An 18,328-nucleotide genomic window follows, 5' to 3' on the forward strand; every position below is an offset into this window, starting at 1 on the left:
GGTGCATGACGGTAATTTGGGAGTAAGAAGAGGAACTATAAAAACTAACTGAAAGGACAGGAAAAAAGTTCAAGCCAGTCCCAGAAACTGGTTAGTCAACAACTTATCAGCTGAAAGCATTGCAAGAAATATTTTTGACAGATATGGATGACACTGGGAACTGACAGACAAAAAAAACCAAACCCAAAGCAAAATAAACCTCTCTCTATTCTGCTTGCTGCAGATAAACAAAACCAGTGACTCTGTTACTGGCTGCAATGTGCAAGTAGGAAGAAAATTCCCCTCAGCAACAAGCATATGTGATATCCTAATCAAGGAAGAAAACAAATTTGGAATGTTTTTTCACAGAAGCCTTTGCAATTTGATATTGCCAGCTTACACACGCTCCTTCCCCTCACCAATATATTCCTCAGGCACAAGTTTAAAAGGGCTTTGCACACACAAGTGGAACGTGCTCTGAATTAATGATGTCAAATTCAGATTTTGGACAGAATTAAAGTTTTCCCATGTCAATTCCTTCGCTCACACTTGTTCACAGCAAGCCCTGGCATTTGCAGGAGAAATGTCACCACTTCCGCATTTTCATACAGGACAGAAATAGTTTAGCTAGGAAGGAGCTGTGCCACTGCAAAGAAATCTGGTTTTAAGCGAAGAGAAACCACACAATCCAGGCTTCATGTTACACAGTTGCTGCTCACCCCAAGGGGTGCAGGCATGCTGGTACAGTATAGACTAAACTGGGAATGTCATGTATACAAGTGGCCATAAACCCCCAATTTTACATCAGCTGGATTCAGCACTACAGAGAAACTAACTAGGATCATCTAGGAGACTGAGGGAGCTGGGTCTCTTCAGTTTGGAGAGGAGGAGACTAAGGGGTGACCTCATTAATGTTTATAAATATGTAAAGGGTGAGCGCAAAGAGGATGAAGCCAGGCTCTGCTGGGTGATGCTCAATGACAGGACAAGGGGCAATGGGTGAAAGCTGATCAGAGGGCTGGAGCACCTCTCCTGTGAGGACAGACTGAAAGAGTTGTGGCTTAGCCTGAAGAAGAGGAGACTCAGGGGTGACCTTATTGCTGTCTACAACTACCTGAAGAGGGGCTGTAGACAGGCAGAGGTTGGTCTCTTCTCCCAGGCAGCCAGCACCAGAACAAGAGGACACAGTCTCAGGCTGTGCCAGGAGAGGTTCAGGCTGGAGGTCAGGAGGAAGTTTTACACAGAGAGAGTGATTGCCCATTGGAATGGACTGCCCGGGGAGGTGGTGGAGTTGCCATCACTGGAGGTGTTCAGGAGGAGACTTGACAGGGTGCTTGGTTGCATGGGTTAGTTGATTAGGTGGTGTTGGGTGATAGGTTGGACACGATGATCTTGAAGGTCTCTTCCAACCTGGTCTATTCTTTCTATTCTATTCTATTCAGTCTGGAGAAGAGAAGGCTCTGAGGAGACCTTACTGTGGCCTTCCAGTATCATAAAGGGGCCTACAAGAAAGCTGGGGAGGGACTTTTTAGGGTGTCAGGTAATGACAGGACTAGGGGGAATGGAACAAAAATAGAAATGGGTAGATTCAGATTGGGTGTTAGGAAGAAATTCTTCACCAGAAGTGTGGTGAGACACTGGAACAGGTTGCCCAGGGAGGTGGTGGAAGCCCCACCCCTGTTGGTTTTTAAGGCCAGTCTGGATGTGGCTCTGAGCAGCCTGATGTCATGTGAGGTGTCCTTGCCCATGGCAGGAGGGTTGGAACTAGGTGATCCTTGAGGTACCTTCCAACCCTAACAATTCTATGATTCCATGATTCTGTAAGTTCAGGCATAGGAAGTTCCATGTAAACATGAGGAAATTTTTTTTCGCTGTGAGGGTGATAGAACACTGGAACAGGCTGCCCAGGGGGGTTGTGGAGTCTCCCTCTCTGGAGATATTCAAAACACTTCAAGATGCACTCCTATATGATCTAGTATAGGTGATCCTATTCTGCCAAGGGGGTTGGACTGGATGATCCTTCAAGGTCCCTTCCAGCCCCTGACATTCTGTAATTCTGTGAAAATTAAATCTAGTTGCTTCAATCTTTCCTGGCTTAGAAGTTTTATGAACCTATAAACCCCCCATCAATTATAAGCCTTGATTCTGTGTTAACACATCTGTTCTCCTCTGCAGTACAGTGAGGAGAGCTCTTTCTCCTGGAGAGCTGTGCAAGCAAGGCATGGCATTTCCCTCAGTCTGAGCTGCAGGAGCTAAAGCATGCAAGTGAAAGAGCTGGCAACCTTCAGGTTTCACCACGTGCAAAGTAATGGAAGCATTACAAATCTGGGACTCCAGCAAAATAAGACTGCACCCTTCCAGGAACGAAACTCTGTGGAATAAGAGACCTTGTCCAAAGAACACAATAGAACATGCTTCACATAGCTTGAACAACTCAGGCTTAAAAAAAAACAAAAAGCAAATATGAAAAAGAACACATTGATGAAAAGCACCTTAACTTTACAAAACAAAGAGGAATTTGTGCAAGCATGGCTCGGAAGGCAAAGAAGCTCATCAAAGCCATCTGAAGAGTTGTGGATTTTGTCTAAATGAGGATATGACAGGCTAACCATTAATGATACTGCTCTTTAGGACAGCAACCCCATCCTAGATCATCCCAGATGATCTAAGGCAGGGTCACCTACAGCAGGTTGCACAGGAATGCATCCAGGTGGGTTTTGAAAGTCTCCATAGAAGATGACTCCACAATCTCTCTGGGCAGTTCTCTGTCACCATTACAATAAAAACATCTTTCCTTATGTTTTCAGTGAAACCTCCTGTGTTCTAGTTTGCATCCATTGTCCCTTGTCCTATCACTGGATGAGCCCAGCCCCATCCTCTTGACTCCCACCCTTCAGGTATTTACAAGCAATGATAAGATCCCCTCTCAGTCTGCCTTTCTGCAGGCTAAAGAGCTGCAGGTCTCTCAGCCTCTTCTTGTAAGAGAGATGCTCCAATGCCCTCACCATCTCTGTGGCCCTCTAGCCTTTCCTCCCAGATCTAGAGGCAAAAATATCTAACTCAGACAGTAATAGCAAGCAACAGAGCTGGCAACACACAACAGCAAAAATTCCATTTACCAAATAAGTAAAATCTTGCATTAAAGACTTATTCTAATTACAGTTTTCCTCAACATCACAACATCCCTCTCCTTAACCTATTTGGTACAAGAATTGAACTCCTGAGTCATGTCATTGTCGTGTTCCATCCCACAAAGTAACAGAGACGGTAATTTTCCTGCTCTTCTTATAATGGCAGGACTGCCAAAGCAAGAGCTTTTCCTCCTCCTCTTCATGATTCTTTGTCAGCTTTCAGTCTCATTTTAGAGCCTTAAAAAAGCACGAAGCCTGTCTGCAAAGCAGTATGCTAGAGAAGCTAGAGGTGACAAACTGCATATGTAATATCAGTACGTGCTGAATGACAGTCTATACGTTCTTGGTGAGGCACAAGATGTTTTTAGCACACCCCATTTGAACCTTAGAAGATTAAAGAGTCTAAGCAAATATTTATCTTAAATTCCCTTCTTAAATGCCCTCATACACACATGACAAATCAAAGAAGGGCCACTCACTTGAGGCAGAGTGAACTAATCCCATGGGATTTTGGAAGAGGGGGGTTGAATAGCTTGTGCAAAAATTCTCAGTGAAAAGCACAGAGATCATTCTGCACAACTCCCCGAGTCCAACTGCGACCACACATTTCAAGACCGGCTGCTAAAAGTGCTCATTAAAAAGACCCAGGGCACCGTGGGCTTCTGACAATGTCACCACATGGCATGACACCAACTTCCTTCCTATGGACTGGGCCTGGACACAGGAGCAGGGTTTTATTGTGTTTCATCAAAGCAGCGTTTGCAAGCGTAAACACTGTTATTAACAACAATAACCAAGGATTAAACTCTCTCCTCTCCCAGCAGGCCTCTATAACTGCATTGTCCTGTGTCCTAGCAGATGTCTAAAGTCATTGTGCTTTCATGTGACTTCTTCGCTGAAAGGCTTCTCAAAGACTGGCACACACTATCCAGGGAGAGGGTTGATTCGCCATCCCTAGAGGTGCTGAAAAGCCAGAGATGGGGTGCTGAGGAACATGTTTTAGCACTAGAATTGGCAGAGTAAAATAATGGTTGGACTTGATGACCTCAAAGTCTTTTCCAACAGAATCAATTCTATGGTTTGAAGTTTTCCTTCATTCGTTCTCTGAGTTAAAGACGAGAGAAACTCGGGGGCAGATGAAGCTCATCATTTTCACATGCGCAGGCAGTGCCAGGAGAGCCCTAACGGAAACTTGCCTTCCCTCTTCTCTCCTGTACCATACCGCAGCAGCTTGCCACTCATCCACTACTCTCCAGCCGGCCCGGGCTCGGAAAAGCAACACAACCACCGGAAAAAAACAACTCTTGAAGTTGTACGAACGGAGGAGCAGTGGCCACGCTGTCCCCAGACCGCGGCTTCTGCCGGCCACCCGCGCCTCACGCCAGACAGCGGCCCGGGGACCCCGTCCCGCAGCTGGTCCCTTCTCCAGTCCCCCCGGGGAGGGAAGGCCCCTCAGCTCCAGCCTGCCCTGGGTAACACAACGCCGCTGCTGAACTTCCCCCAAGTTTTAACCCTCGGCCGAGCCTCGCCGAGCCGCGCCACGCCTCAGGACGGCCCCGGGGCCCCCGGCCGTCGTTGGGGAACGGCAGGCTGGGAGCCAGCGGCCGCGAGCTGCGCCTCCTCCCGCCATACCCCTCGCCCACTGCCCCGCTGCCCGTCTTACCTGAGGCGCGGCGGGCGGCGAGCAGTCATCCCACCCGCCGCGCGCTGCTCGGCCACCCAGCAGCACCGGGGGATGCCGTCTGCCCAGCGGCCAGCCGCTCCGTAGCGCCCGCCCCAGCCCTGCTAGCATGGTCCTGGCCCTTCTCCTGCACCGGCGGCAAGGAGCGGGCCGCCTCCGGGCGCGCTCGCTGGGCTGGGGCGGGCGGCGCTGGCTGCCACGCCGGGCGTGGGCGAACCCCAGCGGAGGGCGTCTCCTCCGGCGGTCGGGGTGTTTTGTGCGTGTTTTCGCCTCTTCCCCTTCCCGCCAGCCACCGAAGAGGGGCTGGGCTGGGCAGGGCAGCTCCCCCCGTCCTGCTTGACTGGGCGATCCCCGGGGCAGGCGGGGCCCGCAAGGCGGCTGGGAGTGGGTACGGCAGCGCTAGCGGTGTGCTGCGGTCACAGATGGGCGCAACCCACGGCCCGATGGACACAGGTGGTGTCCCGTCCGTGTGCGTGCCCCCATGTGACCCTTTGAGGCTGTGCCTTTAAGAAAGGGACCACCGCACCCCACATCTTTCTTCTCGCAATTGAGAAAAGGATTTCAATAGCCATATATTGCTGGAGGGGTCCAGAGAAGGGCAGCGAAACTGGTGAAGGGTCTGGTCTTGTAAGGAGCAGCTGAGTGAACTGGGGGGTGGTTAGCCCGGAGAAAAAGAGGCTGAGGGGAGATCGGGTTGCTCTTTACAACTCCCTGGAAGGAGGTTGGAGCGTTGGTCTCTTCTCCCTAGTAACAAGTGATAGGATGAGACGAAATGGTCTCAAGTTGCACCAGGGGAAGTTTCAGTTGGGTATTAGACGGAACGTCTTCAAGGAAGAGAACCTCAGGGAGGTGGTTGAATCCCCATCCCTGGAAGTGTTTAAAAGGCAGAGAGATGTGGTGCTGAGGGACATGGTGTAGCACCAGTCTGGGCAGAGTTAGATAATGGTTGGACTCAATGATCTTACAGGTCTTTTCCACATAAAAGGTTGTACGAGTGTCATGAGTTGACTCTCATGATGATGATGATATGCAATATCATGCTGCTATCATGGCATGACAATGATACATAAGTGTGATTAAGGTAATCATAAATTTGTGTCCTATGTGAACAACTGCCTTTTAGGTAGCTGAACATTGCCTTTTTTGAGGAACACGACTATTGCTACCCCTGTGTTTCAAGTGAAACAGCTACAGAAGTGAGAAGGAAAGCACAAAACGCCCTTGGAGTTTGTTTAACAAGAAATTCACAAGGCTCCACTCGTTTCTAGTCAGCCATTTGCTTGAGATTACCTTGTCCCACAGAATCTCCATGCCCATCAACATCATGCTCAGTATGAACCACTGAAATCCTTACATAGCAGTTTTTGCTAACTTGAAACTAGTTGAATGAACTTTCCTTTCCTGGAAGGTGCACATTAATCTCTTCCCTCAGGCATCCATGTGCTCTGCCCTTAAGAAATGGCACTTGGAGGAAAGCAATTCATGCATGCACAGCAGCAGGGTTCTTGTCTCTGAACTATACGCACGTGACTGGCCTCAGGTCCAGCAAGAAAATGGTTAAGAATTCAAGCAGATAATTACAGAAATGAGACATGTTTCAAGACATATTCTCAGGGCAATTTTTTAATCAAGGAAGTCTTTACTAAAATAAAACTAGACAGAGTTCTAGGAAAGTGTGACACTAAGAAGAAATAAGAGGGACCCTGGCCAAAGCATTTCCAAATGGCAAAGGGTCTCTTTCATAAATATCAGGGCATTCAAGTCTTTGTTATGATAAAAAATAGAAAACCTGAAACAAACCTTATGGTTGGATAGAAGGACACAGGTGACCTTCTGAATGAAGAACTTTTTCCCTGGGCAAAATACCAAGCTCTAGAAGAACACAGTAGCTCCAAACATGTCTCACCAACTGGATTGCCAGAGGCATTAAACTGCAAGAGCAGAGATCTCTCCCCTCACCACAGGGAGAACATTACTGAAGGTGCTGTGCATCATATTACAAATCCATTCCAAAGGAGAAAGCACACAACCTAACTACAGAGTCAACAACTTTATTAGCCAGCTATAAGAGGACAATGACAAGATTAATCAGGACCCCAGATACAAGATGATGTTTCCATCATGAAGGAAACACATATGGTTAGATGCAAATTCAGTTGTGATTACAGGGGTGCCAGAGCCCTTTTCCTCATCTTCTGTCTTGTTTCCTTCATCACAGGCCTTCCTTGTTTGTTCACAGACACCTTTCTATAGATGGAAAGTAAGAATGAGCGAGCAGATAAAAACCTGATGACAAAGTCCCCATCTGAACAATACCAAACCCACAGCAGACAGCTTGAAGCTCTCCTGCTAAGGCAGTTCTATGCTGTCCTCCCAGGATTTCCTCCTCCCACCTTCAGCATCCCCCTGCAACAAAATTGTCCAAAGCATCTTACTTGAAAAACAACAGCCAGAGGTTTTTCTTTTAACAATTGCATACTATTCTTCAAAACAGAAAATACAATGGGATGGATACATCTTCCAAAGCCTGTATATCTACCGAGAGATTTATCTCACATCTGGTGATTGGAAGCTGCTGCAAACTCTCTCACCTTCAGCAGCAAATATGAGCAAAGATCTCTAGCTTTTCTTGCAGTAAGGCCATTATAAACCATTAATAAACAGCCTGAATTTTCCCAAAAGTCACATTAGGATCTACCACAAATAAAGTTCTAAAGTTAGAGTTAAGACAACAATAAAGAAGGCAGGTAGATTTGCTCTCCAGGTAGATTTGCTCTCCTTAGCATCAAAGCCTAAAAAGTAATCAAAATAAAAATCCACTGGAAGACAACTTAACATGCGAGGGTGAAGCTGAGTGATCAGCATGCTGAGAGGCATTCTTCTTGCTTCACTCATTTCCTCTGTGCTTTCTTTTAATTCCAACATAATTGCTCTCTCTTTTTCCATATCCCCTTCAGTAAAATTTCTGCTTTATAGGCACATCTCTTTAGAACCAGCAAGGAAAAAAAAAAAGTATTTCATGATAAAATAAGACTCAAGTACAACTATATTTACCAAATTTGCTTGGTGCTGAGATTAACTTGAATTAATTTCTAGAGGGCTGGAAATATGAGAATGTAGAACAAAACAGGAATATGTCGATAAAAATATGTTTAAAGGGAACAGACCTTGTATTTACCACCAAAAACAAGGAAGCAAGCTAAGGAACAATCTTTCTATCACTGGCTGTAAAATTCTAAGTATCAAAAGGTTTCTGGAAGTCGGGCAATAATCTCTAGAAATATGAAAACTGAAACCAGAATCTACCTGAGGGTGAAGTTTAAATCACTGGATGGATTGCTAGACATCTGTCTAGGTATCGTGACCTTGTAATTGGAAATCTGGATCCTCCCTGGTCCTTCGCATGCAGTAAGATGTGCCGAACCGTCACAACCTAGCTAGAGACAAGACTTTGCTAACACATTATTTCCCTGATTGGAGCTCCCTCAAGCGCTCAGCAAGCATCACTGCCTGCAGCTTCCTGTACTGCCTATTTTTTCAGCTTTTACTGGAAGAATTAATTGCAAGATGCAAGTCCCTGGGACTGGTACGTCAATAAATCGATAAAGCCACATACGGTCTACTACAGCAACACACTGGCTTCAAGTTATTCACTTCCCAAACACTGGTCAAGGAAATTACTGTCTTTCACTGCAACACTGGCAGGAAAGCAGCACACCAGAAAAACAAAAAACGTATTCTGAATTTACATGCTCCATTCAAGTATCATTTTTGCTTCCAACCACTTTCCCCCCGTACCTCCAAAATGGGGGTCTTGCCAAAAATTCATCAAAGTCCATTACTGTTGCTTCCATTTTACATGGCAAGTGTAACCACTCCAGCTTCACAGGTGGGATTAATCATGTTAGACATGTAGACAGAATTGGAAGTGTTGTGGTGCAATGTGGCACAGTCCTGTGTCTAGTCAAAGTATCTGTGGAAAACACCTGCAGTCACCCACAAACTCCAGGGGTATAACACATGAACAGTTTTATCACTTGGCCATGATTTCTGTGATTGTAAAGGCCTCTGCCATAACCACGCACAAGACCCCTGTTACTTGTAGAAGATACCTTTGAGGTGCTGAGAACTTGCAAGCATTGATAGGCAATTAAATCAGAAACCAAATGGAAGCAATCCAATGCAAGCATGTCTGCATGTGTACACGTATGACAGGATTTGATTGCATCTTTCATTTGACCAGATAATATATTCCTGGCCAGCAGATCCAGAGAAGTGATTCTGCCACTCTGCTCTGGTGAGACCCCCACCTGAAGTACTGTGTTCAGCCCTGGGACCCCCAGCACAAGAGAGACATCGACCTATTGGAATGGGTCCAGAGGAGGGCCACAAAGGTGATCAGAAGGCTGGAGCAAGTCTCCAACGACCACAGGCTGAGAGTCATGGAGCTGTCCAGCCTGGAGAAGGTAAGGCTCCAGCAAGACCTTACATTGTACTGTCTGAAAGGGACCTACAGGAAGGCCGGGGAAGGACTGTTTAGAAGGGCTTGTAGTGACAGGTCGAGGGGCAATGGCTTGAAACCAGAGCAGGGCTGATATAGGTTGGACATAGGAGGAAATTCTTTAAAATGAGGTTGGTGAAATACTGGAACAGGTTGACAGGCTCAGAAGAGGAGGGAGCAAGGGCACATGCTCTAAAACATAACTTTAAACTTTCTTCGTTTCATTTTTCTCATCAAATGCTGTCTCTAGGGCCCGCAACGCGAGAGCAGAGGAGACTCGAGCAGAGGAGACTCGAGCAGAGGAGACTCGAGCAGACGCCCCCGCCTGTCTGCCCGCCCACAGCGCGGGAGCTGCCGCCGGGCCCACGCGCCCCTCGCGCGAGCAGCGGGCGCATGCTCAGCAAACAGCGGAACGCGGCTGGGCGATGTTTGTCGCTCCGGGGCTTCCGTCCGCGCGGCGGGGTGTAGCCGGATGTGTTGTTCTGTGTTTGTGGTAGCCCAAGATGGCGGAGTACTCCTGCGTTAAGTCTACCAAGCTCGTCCTTAAAGGGGCGAAAGAGAAAAGGTGAGGAGCAGGCTGCTCGCCGTCGCCACCACTTCGGGCTTCCTTCTTCGGTCGCCGTGCCGCTAGCTGGGTGGTGCCTGGGGCTGAGAACCCCGGGTGGGCTTCCCCCGATGGAGTCGGGTCAGGCCGTCCGTCCGGCCGCGGTACGCCTGGACACGCCGGTCAGAGCGGGAGCTTTCGGGTTTTCATACTCTTACTCTCGGACGGTGTCCGTGACCTGCTTGTATAGGTCTTGGGAGCGATGCCATGTGATAGAGCTAGCTGTGGAAAGGGCAGACACGTTCTTACTTTGAACTTTCCTTTGCAGCAAGAAAAAGCACAAGGAGAAGAAAAGGAAACGGGAGGAGGATGCGGCAGAGCAACTTGACATTGTTGGTGAGCGCCTTTATGAGAATCTTAGAATCGTTTTGGTTGGAAAAGACCTTTAAGATCATCGAGTCACAACTACTTACTCTGCCAAGTCTGGTGCTAAGCCTTTCTGTAACTACTCTGCCACAAGTTACTTTTATTGGATTCTTTAGTTCAGTCAAGCCTTCTGTCTCTTCAAAAGGAAGAGAGTTGATTAGTTGATCTGCTTTTAATTTGATATACTTGCTTGCTTTCATGAGTTCACCTTATAAGTTTGTTACTTTTACTTGAAACTGAAGACACAAACATCAACTTTATTTCTTCCTTTTTCCATAAAATAAAAGGATCACAGTATGTGTGCTCATGAACAGTAACTTGGCAGACTTGCTCTTCAGCACTGTTATATCCTCAGTGGATCACAGTTCATTTCACAAACAAAACCAGCTGAAAAATAACCAGAGTCATGGGAAATGTATACTGTAGCACAGTGCATGTTACAGGATAAATGCTCTTTTCTGTTGCATGTATATAGAGATAAGCTAAAGGAGTGCAAGGATAATCATCCTTGCTCCTGTGTTAAACTAGGGTATGTAGGAAAATGGGCTGTTGTGTCTAGAAGAATGTTACATGTGTTTTACAGTGTTTAGACAAAAAATGGGAGATAGTTGGAAAACTCATAGATGGATCTGTGAGCACTGACTGCATAGAACAAGACAACTCCATATACAGTTTAAAAACCAGGGAAGATTATTTGTGCTCAAGGCAGATTCACTTGCCAAATTTACAGCATGGAAAAGAGACATTGTATTCAGATTCATTAAAAATAGTCATTATCTTACTCAAGTAGAAAATATTTGTAAGGCAATATACCAGGAGAAAGTTGTTTAAATAAGGGAGAAGTCATAATTCTAATTCATGCATGTGGATAGGGCTGCCTTTAACTTTGGCAGAATGCTGTGGGGCTCAAATGCTCAAAGACAGATTGGTTTGAACTGTTAAGGATTGCAGCTCACATGAAGTGATTTCACAGCAGGATAAGATAGTTTCTGTTTATGTTGGAGAATCTAATAATTGAATATGACTCCAAAACTGCATGAGGCTGGCCCAGAGGCAAAAGACCCTGTACTTTCTTTGCAAGGTGTATCTTGGCTGCATCAGATGAATGGATGGAATGGATCCACTTGCTTTATGGACTAACACAAAGAAGGGATGAAGCACAGGAGCCTGTAACTAGGGATGGTAGGGTGGGTAGAACAGCAGAACTTTGGTCCAGTGTTGCTGCTGAATTATATTGGCTCTGAACTATAACACACAAAGATCTGGAGATAGCAGTAGCAGTTGCACCTTCAGAATTTCTTGGAGAAGGCACAAATATCATCTCTTGAACTATTGTAACAACAGTTATAATTACTACTGCTGTCATGCTTTTGTATTCTAGGAAACTGGTGGGCTGTCAGTAACTTCGGTGAAATTACAGGAACTATAGCTATAGAAATGGACAAAGGAGCTTACATCCACGCCCTGGACAATGGCTTATTTACACTTGGAGCACCACATAAAGGTTTGTTTAAGGAAATTGGGAAATAAGCACTTTTAGTAATGAAAGATACAAAAGTGGCATCACTTACAGACAAGCACCGTTACAGCTGAAAGCAGTTTGTTACAAATAATGCATTAATCCAGCTGTGGCATGCAGATGACTTAAACCTAATGACTGCCAGTCAGTTTCACTTGTGTAGTTCCTTGCTGGTTTATGTGTGCAATAAATTGAACACCATTAGAGATGACCACCTGTGAAAGACCATGCCACTTACTGAATAAAAATTACACTGCTTGTCATCAAATCCTATGAAATCTTTATGGTGTCAGTTGAGGAGTGAAATTTGAGGCAAATGAGTTTCAAGGTTTATTACAGCATCCTCATCTTGATATATTTGTCTTGTTGCTGCACAAGTGGGCTGCTAATGTGGTGGGATAATTAGCTTATCCTCACGTTGAATTTGAGCTCCATCAGTCAGCCAAGGCCTGTTCCAGAACCCTGACAGCGTGTTTCGCCTCCAGGATGAGATCAAAGCAATAACGGCAATAGTATCTCATTCAGGTTTTGAGGGATGGAGAGGCTAGTAGCTTTTAGGATATAGAGTTTTGTTACCATACCTGAACCATAATGTGTTTTCAGATGGAAAAATAACTTTGCAAGGTTTTCAAAGCCACCTGAGAAATGACAAAACATTCTCAGGTGTTCCTTTCTTCACAGAAGGATTTCCTTGGTTTTAGCTTTGTCTTGTTTTAAACACTTTAAGTATATGAACATAAATACGAAGGTTAACCTGCGTTTGGGGATTGCTTTTTTTAAAGAGTGAATATTCAGAAAGGAATTTTAATAGACTAGAATAAACCAGGTTGGAAGAGACCTTCGAGTTCATCGTGTCCAACCTCTCATCCAACACTATTTAATCAACTAAACCATGGCACCAAGTACCCCATCCAGTCTCCTCCTACACACCTCCAGTGATGGTGACTCCACCACCTCCCTGGGCAGCCCATTCCAATGGCCAATCACTCTCTCTGTGAAGAATTTCTTCCTAACATCCAGCCTAAACCTCCCCTGGAGCAGCTTGAGACTGTGTCCTCTTGTTCTGGTGCTGGTTGCCTGGGAGAAAAGACTGGCCCCCACCTCTCTACAGCCTCCCTTCTGGTAGTTGTAGAGAGCAATAAGGTCTCCCCTGTTCCACATTTCTGCAGTAACCATTGTTTAATTCTTCAGCTGGTTTGAAATTGCAGTGTTAACAAGCTGAACTATTGTGTGTTTAATACCTCATACCTAACCAGTGGAAAACTCATTCCTCAGATGACGAAGGCCCCAGTCCTCCTGAACAGTTCACAGCAGTGAAGTTGTCTGATACAAGGTAATTGCAGTAACAGTGTTACTGGTTTTGTTTCTTGTTGTCTTTATTTCTGGTGTGAATACCTGTTTTAATATTCTTTTGAAACACACTGTCTTCAACTGATGTTTGTGATGTGTTGGATATTGTCAGTTGCTTGAACTAAAAATGTTCTTTATTGTTTTCCTGCATTTCCTCTTTGAGGATCGCTCTGAAATCTGGCTATGGCAAATACCTTGGTATAAACTCAGATGGACTTGTTATTGGACGTTCAGATGCAATAGGATCAAGAGAGCAATGGGAACCTGTCTTCCAAGATGTAAGCTGTTTGGAATGGTTTGTCTGATGTTCCTAGCATTTGACTGTATATTGAATTGATCTGTATTGATGTTTTTTAGGCAGTAAAAGCATTTTGCTGTTTCTCCCATGTTGTAACTTCTAGTCTGCTGTTTTCCCAACTGCAATGCATTGACTATAAATGGAAATTCTTAAAAGACTTGTAAGTTACTGCACTTTAGCAGCAGAATCTTAAGAATGAAGAAGTCATAGTATCATAGTATCAGTCAGGGTTGGAAGGGACCACAAGGATCATCTAGTCCCAACCCCCCTGCCATGGGCAGGGACACCCCACAGTAGATCAGGCTGGCCACAGCCTCATCCAGCCTGGCCTTAAACACCTCCAGGGATGGGGCCTCAACCACCTCCCTGGACAACACATTACAGGGTTTCACCACTCTCATGGTGAAGAACCTCCTCCTCACATCCAGCCTGAATCTCCCCACTTCCAGCTTCATTCCCCCTGAGAAGTCCCTCCCCAGCCTTCCTGTAGCCCCCTTCAGATACTGGAAGGCCACAATTAGGTCACCTCAGAGCCTTCTCTTCTCCAGACTGAACAGCCCCAACTCCTTCAGTCTGTCCTCACAGGAGAGGTGCTCCGGCCCTCTGATCATCCTTGTGGCCCTTCTCTGGACACGTTCCAGCACCTCCACATCCCTCTTGTAATAGGGGCTCCAGAACTGGATGCAGTACTCCAGGTGGGGTCTCACCAGGGCTGAGTAGAGGGGGAGGATCACCTCTCTTGACCTGCTGGCCACACTTCTCCTGATGCAGCCCAGGATCTGATTGGCTTTGCGGGCTGCAAGTGCACACTGAGAGCTCCTGTTGAGCTTCTTGTCCACCAGCACCCCCAAGTCTCTCTCCTCAGGGCTGCTTTCCAGCCAGTCACTGCCCAAGTAAGCCTGCTGGCTAACTATTGAAGTGTCCATGTATACAAGAATAAAAGGCATGTACATAACTTTCTGATGGATTGTAGAGGATAAATGTTATGAATCAAGGATTGTATACAATCTCTTTTTACTAACAATATCTGATATTGTTTCTGCAGAAGAAGATGGCATTATTGGCTGCAAATAGCCGTTTTATTAGATGCAACGAAGAGGGAGACATAGAAGCCAAAAGCAAAACTGCAGGGGAAGAGGAAATGATAAAGGTAATCTATACCTTCTACAAGGAATACAGGATTGGAAGGGGTATTCAAACAACCAGGTGTCTGTATGCTACAATTAACTGTCAATATAGTTTATATTAGTGTTCTATAAGATGTCAACTGATTTGGCCACATGAAAGGTAAATGAGCTCCAAGGCTTATAGACTGAGATAAATGAAATGGCATTCAACAAGTCCAAGTGCCGGGTGCTGCACTTTGGCCACGGCAATCCCATGCAGAGCTACAGGCTGGGGTCAGAGTGGCTGGAGAGCTCCCAAACAGAAAGGGATCTGGGGATACTGATCGACAGCCACCTAAACATGAGCCAGCAGTGTGCCCAGGTGGCCAAGAAGGCCAATGGCATCCTGGCCTGCATTAGGAATAGTGTGGCCAGCAGGAGCAGGGAAGTCATTGTGCCCCTGTACTCTGCATTGGTTAGGCCGCACCTCGAGTACTGTGTCCAGTTTTGGGCCCCTCAGTTTAGGAAGGACATCAAAACACTTGAACATGTCCAGAGAAGGGCAACAAGGCTGGGGAGAGGCCTTGAGCACAAGCCCTATGAGGAGAGGCTGAGGGAGCTGGGATTGTTTAGCCTGGAGAAGAGGAGGCTCAGGGGTGACCTCATTGCCCTCTACAAGTACCTGAAGGGTGGTTGTAGCCAGGAAGGGGTTGGTCTCTTCTCCCAGGCAGCCAGTACCAGAACAAGGGGACACAGTCTCAAGCTGTGCCAGGGGAAGTTTTGGCTTGAGGTGAGGGGAAAGTTCTTCACCGAGAGAGTCATTCGTCATTGGAATGTGCTGCCCAGGGAGGTGGTGGAGTCACCATCCCTGGAGGTGTTCAGGAGGAGATTGGACGTGGCACTTGGTGCCATGGTCTAGTCAAGAGGTCTGTGTTGATAGGTTGGACTTGATGATCCTCGAGGTCTCTTCCAACCTTAGTTATACTATGATAGTTTCTGTAGAGATAGAAGATATTTTACCACTATAGAAGGGCAAGACTCTGTGGAGTAAGTGCATGTGATATTTCAGATTCTTCTGTACCAATCTATTCAGACTGATAAATTATGCCTGAAGCAGGGACAGAGAAGGATTTACCAGAACCATGCAGACAGGAAGATCTTTGTAGTAAGGGAATGCAAAAAAGACTATGTTGACTTCACCTGGATGTGGAAAATATGTGCCTGCAAAGAGAGAGAGATGTCTATTAGAGCAGTAATACTCTTAAGTCAGCTTCTGAAAAAGGCATTTTACTCCTGCTAAAACTAAGTACTACTTTGGGATTAAGGCAATTATGTCTTGCAGTGGTTTTAGAGATTACACTTAATAGTTCCCATACTTCAGGCACCTCTTGCTTTTGTTGCAGATGCCTCCAGTTGCTAATTAGCCATATTGAAAGTTGTGAACTTAAAGTCATTGTGACTCATTCTGTTATGAAGGGTATGTTGTTGGTTTTTAACCTGTAACATCTTGTTTTAAAAATACAGATGTTCACTGTTGTCGTTCTGCTGCTTTTTTTTCTCTCAATGACTAGATTCGTACTTGTGCTGAAAGAGAAGCTAAGAAGAAGGATGATATTCCACAAGAAGACAAAGGAAATGTTAAACAGTGTGAAATCAATTATGTGTACGTAGTTTAGAGCTGTTAATAGGTTCAAGTACCTTTCTTTCACTTCTCTTTGGGGCTGCCGTTGGTGAGACAGACTCCCACCCAGCCTTTCACTCTTACTTCCCTTCAGCAGGACAAGGGAAGAAAATAGGAGAAAGCCCATGAGATAAAGACAAGGAGACTGCATACCAGTTACCATCACAGGCAAAATAGACTCAGTGTGGAAAAATTAATTTGTTGCCCTTTGAAGTAGATTTGAGAAACAAAGACAAAACCAACACCTTTCTTTCTCCATCTCCCAAACTCAGCTTTATTCCAGGCTCTTCTACCTGTTCCCCCAAGCAGGACCAGGATATGGGTCAATACATAGTGGTTTCTCTAGCACTCCTTTTCTCTGCTACTTTTGCTCTGCTCTGGCATGGTTCCCTTCACAAGCTGGAATGGAATATCCAGTGCCTGAAGTACCTCCTTCTCTATCCTTGACATTCATACTCACATTTTGCACTTTTTTTTCCTCTCCTCTGCCTGTGTGGCATCTTGACCTTCCTTAAGCACAGTTTTACAGAGGTGCCACCAGCTTTGCTGATGGAGTTGGTTTTGTCCTGTGGTGGGTCCATTGTGGAGCCAGCAGTGTCCATCATGGGGCAGCCCCTAGCCTATCCTCACAGAGCCCACCCCTGCAGCTCCCTTACTACCAGCACCTTGCCACCTACACCCAATACACTTTAACAGTTGTAGTTGAAAAAGTGGCTCTTTAGAACTTGCAGCTACATCATACTAATCATGTAGGGCTCATTTGCACTTAGACTGCCAAAATAGCCCTGACTAGTTTTCCCCTACAGAAATTTTAGTGCAATATTGGATACTGTGACAGTTTGCTGGACTTCCTTAGGCCAGTTTTCTAGAGCATAATGGAAGAGAAGATTCTATTCTGTTCTTAACACAGTTGATATTTATTGAAGCAAAACTTCCCAGAAGTTACACGTTCAACATTTTACATTTACCACCCCCTTACAGAAAGAAATTTCAAAGTTTTCAAGACAAGAAGCTTAAAATAAGCAAAGAAGATACTAAAGCCCTCAGAAAAGCCAGGAAAGAAGGCACTTTCCATGAAATGCTGCTCGACAGGTACACCAAATTACAGGAAATAATGTACTGATTTAAAAATCACTGGCAGGTGGAATTGGAGTACATTAGGGGTACACAAAAAACCAAACTTAGATTTCAGGGACATGAGGTGTTGAGCATTTCCTCTCAGGTCAATGCTCTGTCACAGTTCGGGGGTTGGCTCTTTTTGTTTCGGGTTTTCCCTTTAACTGAAGCTTGCAGGTTTGGATTTACCTAGAAATGAACTCCTGGGGAAATCTTTAAATAGGTTCTTCCATTTGTTTAGTATGGAGAAGTTGAGGGAAGAATATTTCTAATCAGAAAAATAAAGCTCATTGTAAACTTTTTCAGTACCTGTAGCACACAAGGATGTTTTGGAGAGGAGAAGGCTTGTGTTTTGAAGAGAAATGGAATTTATTAAGATCAGCCTTCATGTTACCTAGTGGGAGTAATTTTTATACCCCATTCCTTCCCCAACCTGAGGATATAGAAATTGTCTTGAATTTGTAAAACATTTTGTATCACTACACAGTATAAATATTTGCCTTAATTTAGTGAGTGGAATGCAGAAGACACTTTGTGATAATTGCAAGTGATGTGGAAACACTCCTAGGGCCTCACAGGTTGAGTGTTGGTTTCAAGTCACACTGAATAGGAATTCCTTTCCTTAGAGTGGACAAAATGCCATTCATGATGATTGGAAGGGAAAGGCAAGGTGAACTTGGGACACTGCAGTTCTAGCTCCTTAAGAAAACAAAACCAATTAGCAAATCCAAAGTGGTGTTAGGCTTTTATATGTGCTTTGAAGTGAAGTTTAAGATGAATGGCTTTCAATGCTTTCTTAATGCCTTGAGGCAGATAAAACACCCAGGTGTATTTGGTCTTAATCTAAATCATTTCATTACTCTTTCCTTACAGGAGAGCAAAAGTGAAAGCAGATAGATACTGCAAGTGACAGAAGCAGCCGGTCCATTCTCTTCTGCATCTTTGGTGACGGGGTCAAATTTAAAACAAGAGTAAAATGTTTTATAACTCTTTTTA

The 18,328-nt window shown here is 45.3% G+C and overlaps 2 protein-coding genes across 2 annotated transcripts in view; one reads left to right on the forward strand and one right to left on the reverse strand.

Annotated features, from left to right (window-relative positions):
* Nucleotides 1-5,105, reverse strand: part of MCUB (mitochondrial calcium uniporter dominant negative subunit beta) — a 50,972-nt gene extending 45,867 nt beyond the window's left edge. Inside the window, exon 1 of the mRNA XM_068137453.1 lies at nucleotides 4,774-5,105. Coding sequence (XP_067993554.1) covers nucleotides 4,774-4,902 — 129 coding nt within the window. The 5' untranslated portion in view covers nucleotides 4,903-5,105. The remainder of the gene's footprint in view (nucleotides 1-4,773) is intronic.
* Nucleotides 5,106-9,749: 4,644 nt separating this feature from the next.
* FRG1 (FSHD region gene 1) lies at nucleotides 9,750-18,328 on the forward strand. The gene is made up of 9 exons (XM_068137457.1): nucleotides 9,750-9,857; nucleotides 10,165-10,232; nucleotides 11,644-11,766; nucleotides 13,057-13,114; nucleotides 13,295-13,409; nucleotides 14,475-14,579; nucleotides 16,107-16,198; nucleotides 17,198-17,308; nucleotides 18,206-18,328. Exons 1-9 carry the CDS (start codon nucleotides 9,796-9,798, stop codon nucleotides 18,240-18,242), a joined length of 771 nt encoding a protein of 256 aa, XP_067993558.1. The 5' UTR covers nucleotides 9,750-9,795; the 3' UTR covers nucleotides 18,243-18,328.

The sequence above is a fragment of the Melanerpes formicivorus genome, unplaced genomic scaffold (genome assembly GCF_026170545.1).
Source record: "Melanerpes formicivorus ecotype bairdi unplaced genomic scaffold, bMelFor1.0.p_v2 SCAF_4, whole genome shotgun sequence".
NCBI classification, from domain to species: domain Eukaryota; kingdom Metazoa; phylum Chordata; class Aves; order Piciformes; family Picidae; genus Melanerpes; species Melanerpes formicivorus.

Bases quoted from the DNA above. Each gene is read 5' to 3' on its own strand.
- FRG1 (XM_068137457.1), top strand. From the start codon at position 9,796: ATGGCGGAGTACTCCTGCGTTAAGTCTACCAAGCTCGTCCTTAAAGGG. The intron at 9,858-10,164 runs GTGAGGAGCAGG...TTTCCTTTGCAG, and splicing joins AAAGGGGCGAAAGAGAAAAG to CAAGAAAAAGCACAAGGAGA. The intron at 13,115-13,294 runs GTAATTGCAGTA...TTCCTCTTTGAG, and splicing joins GTGAAGTTGTCTGATACAAG to GATCGCTCTGAAATCTGGCT.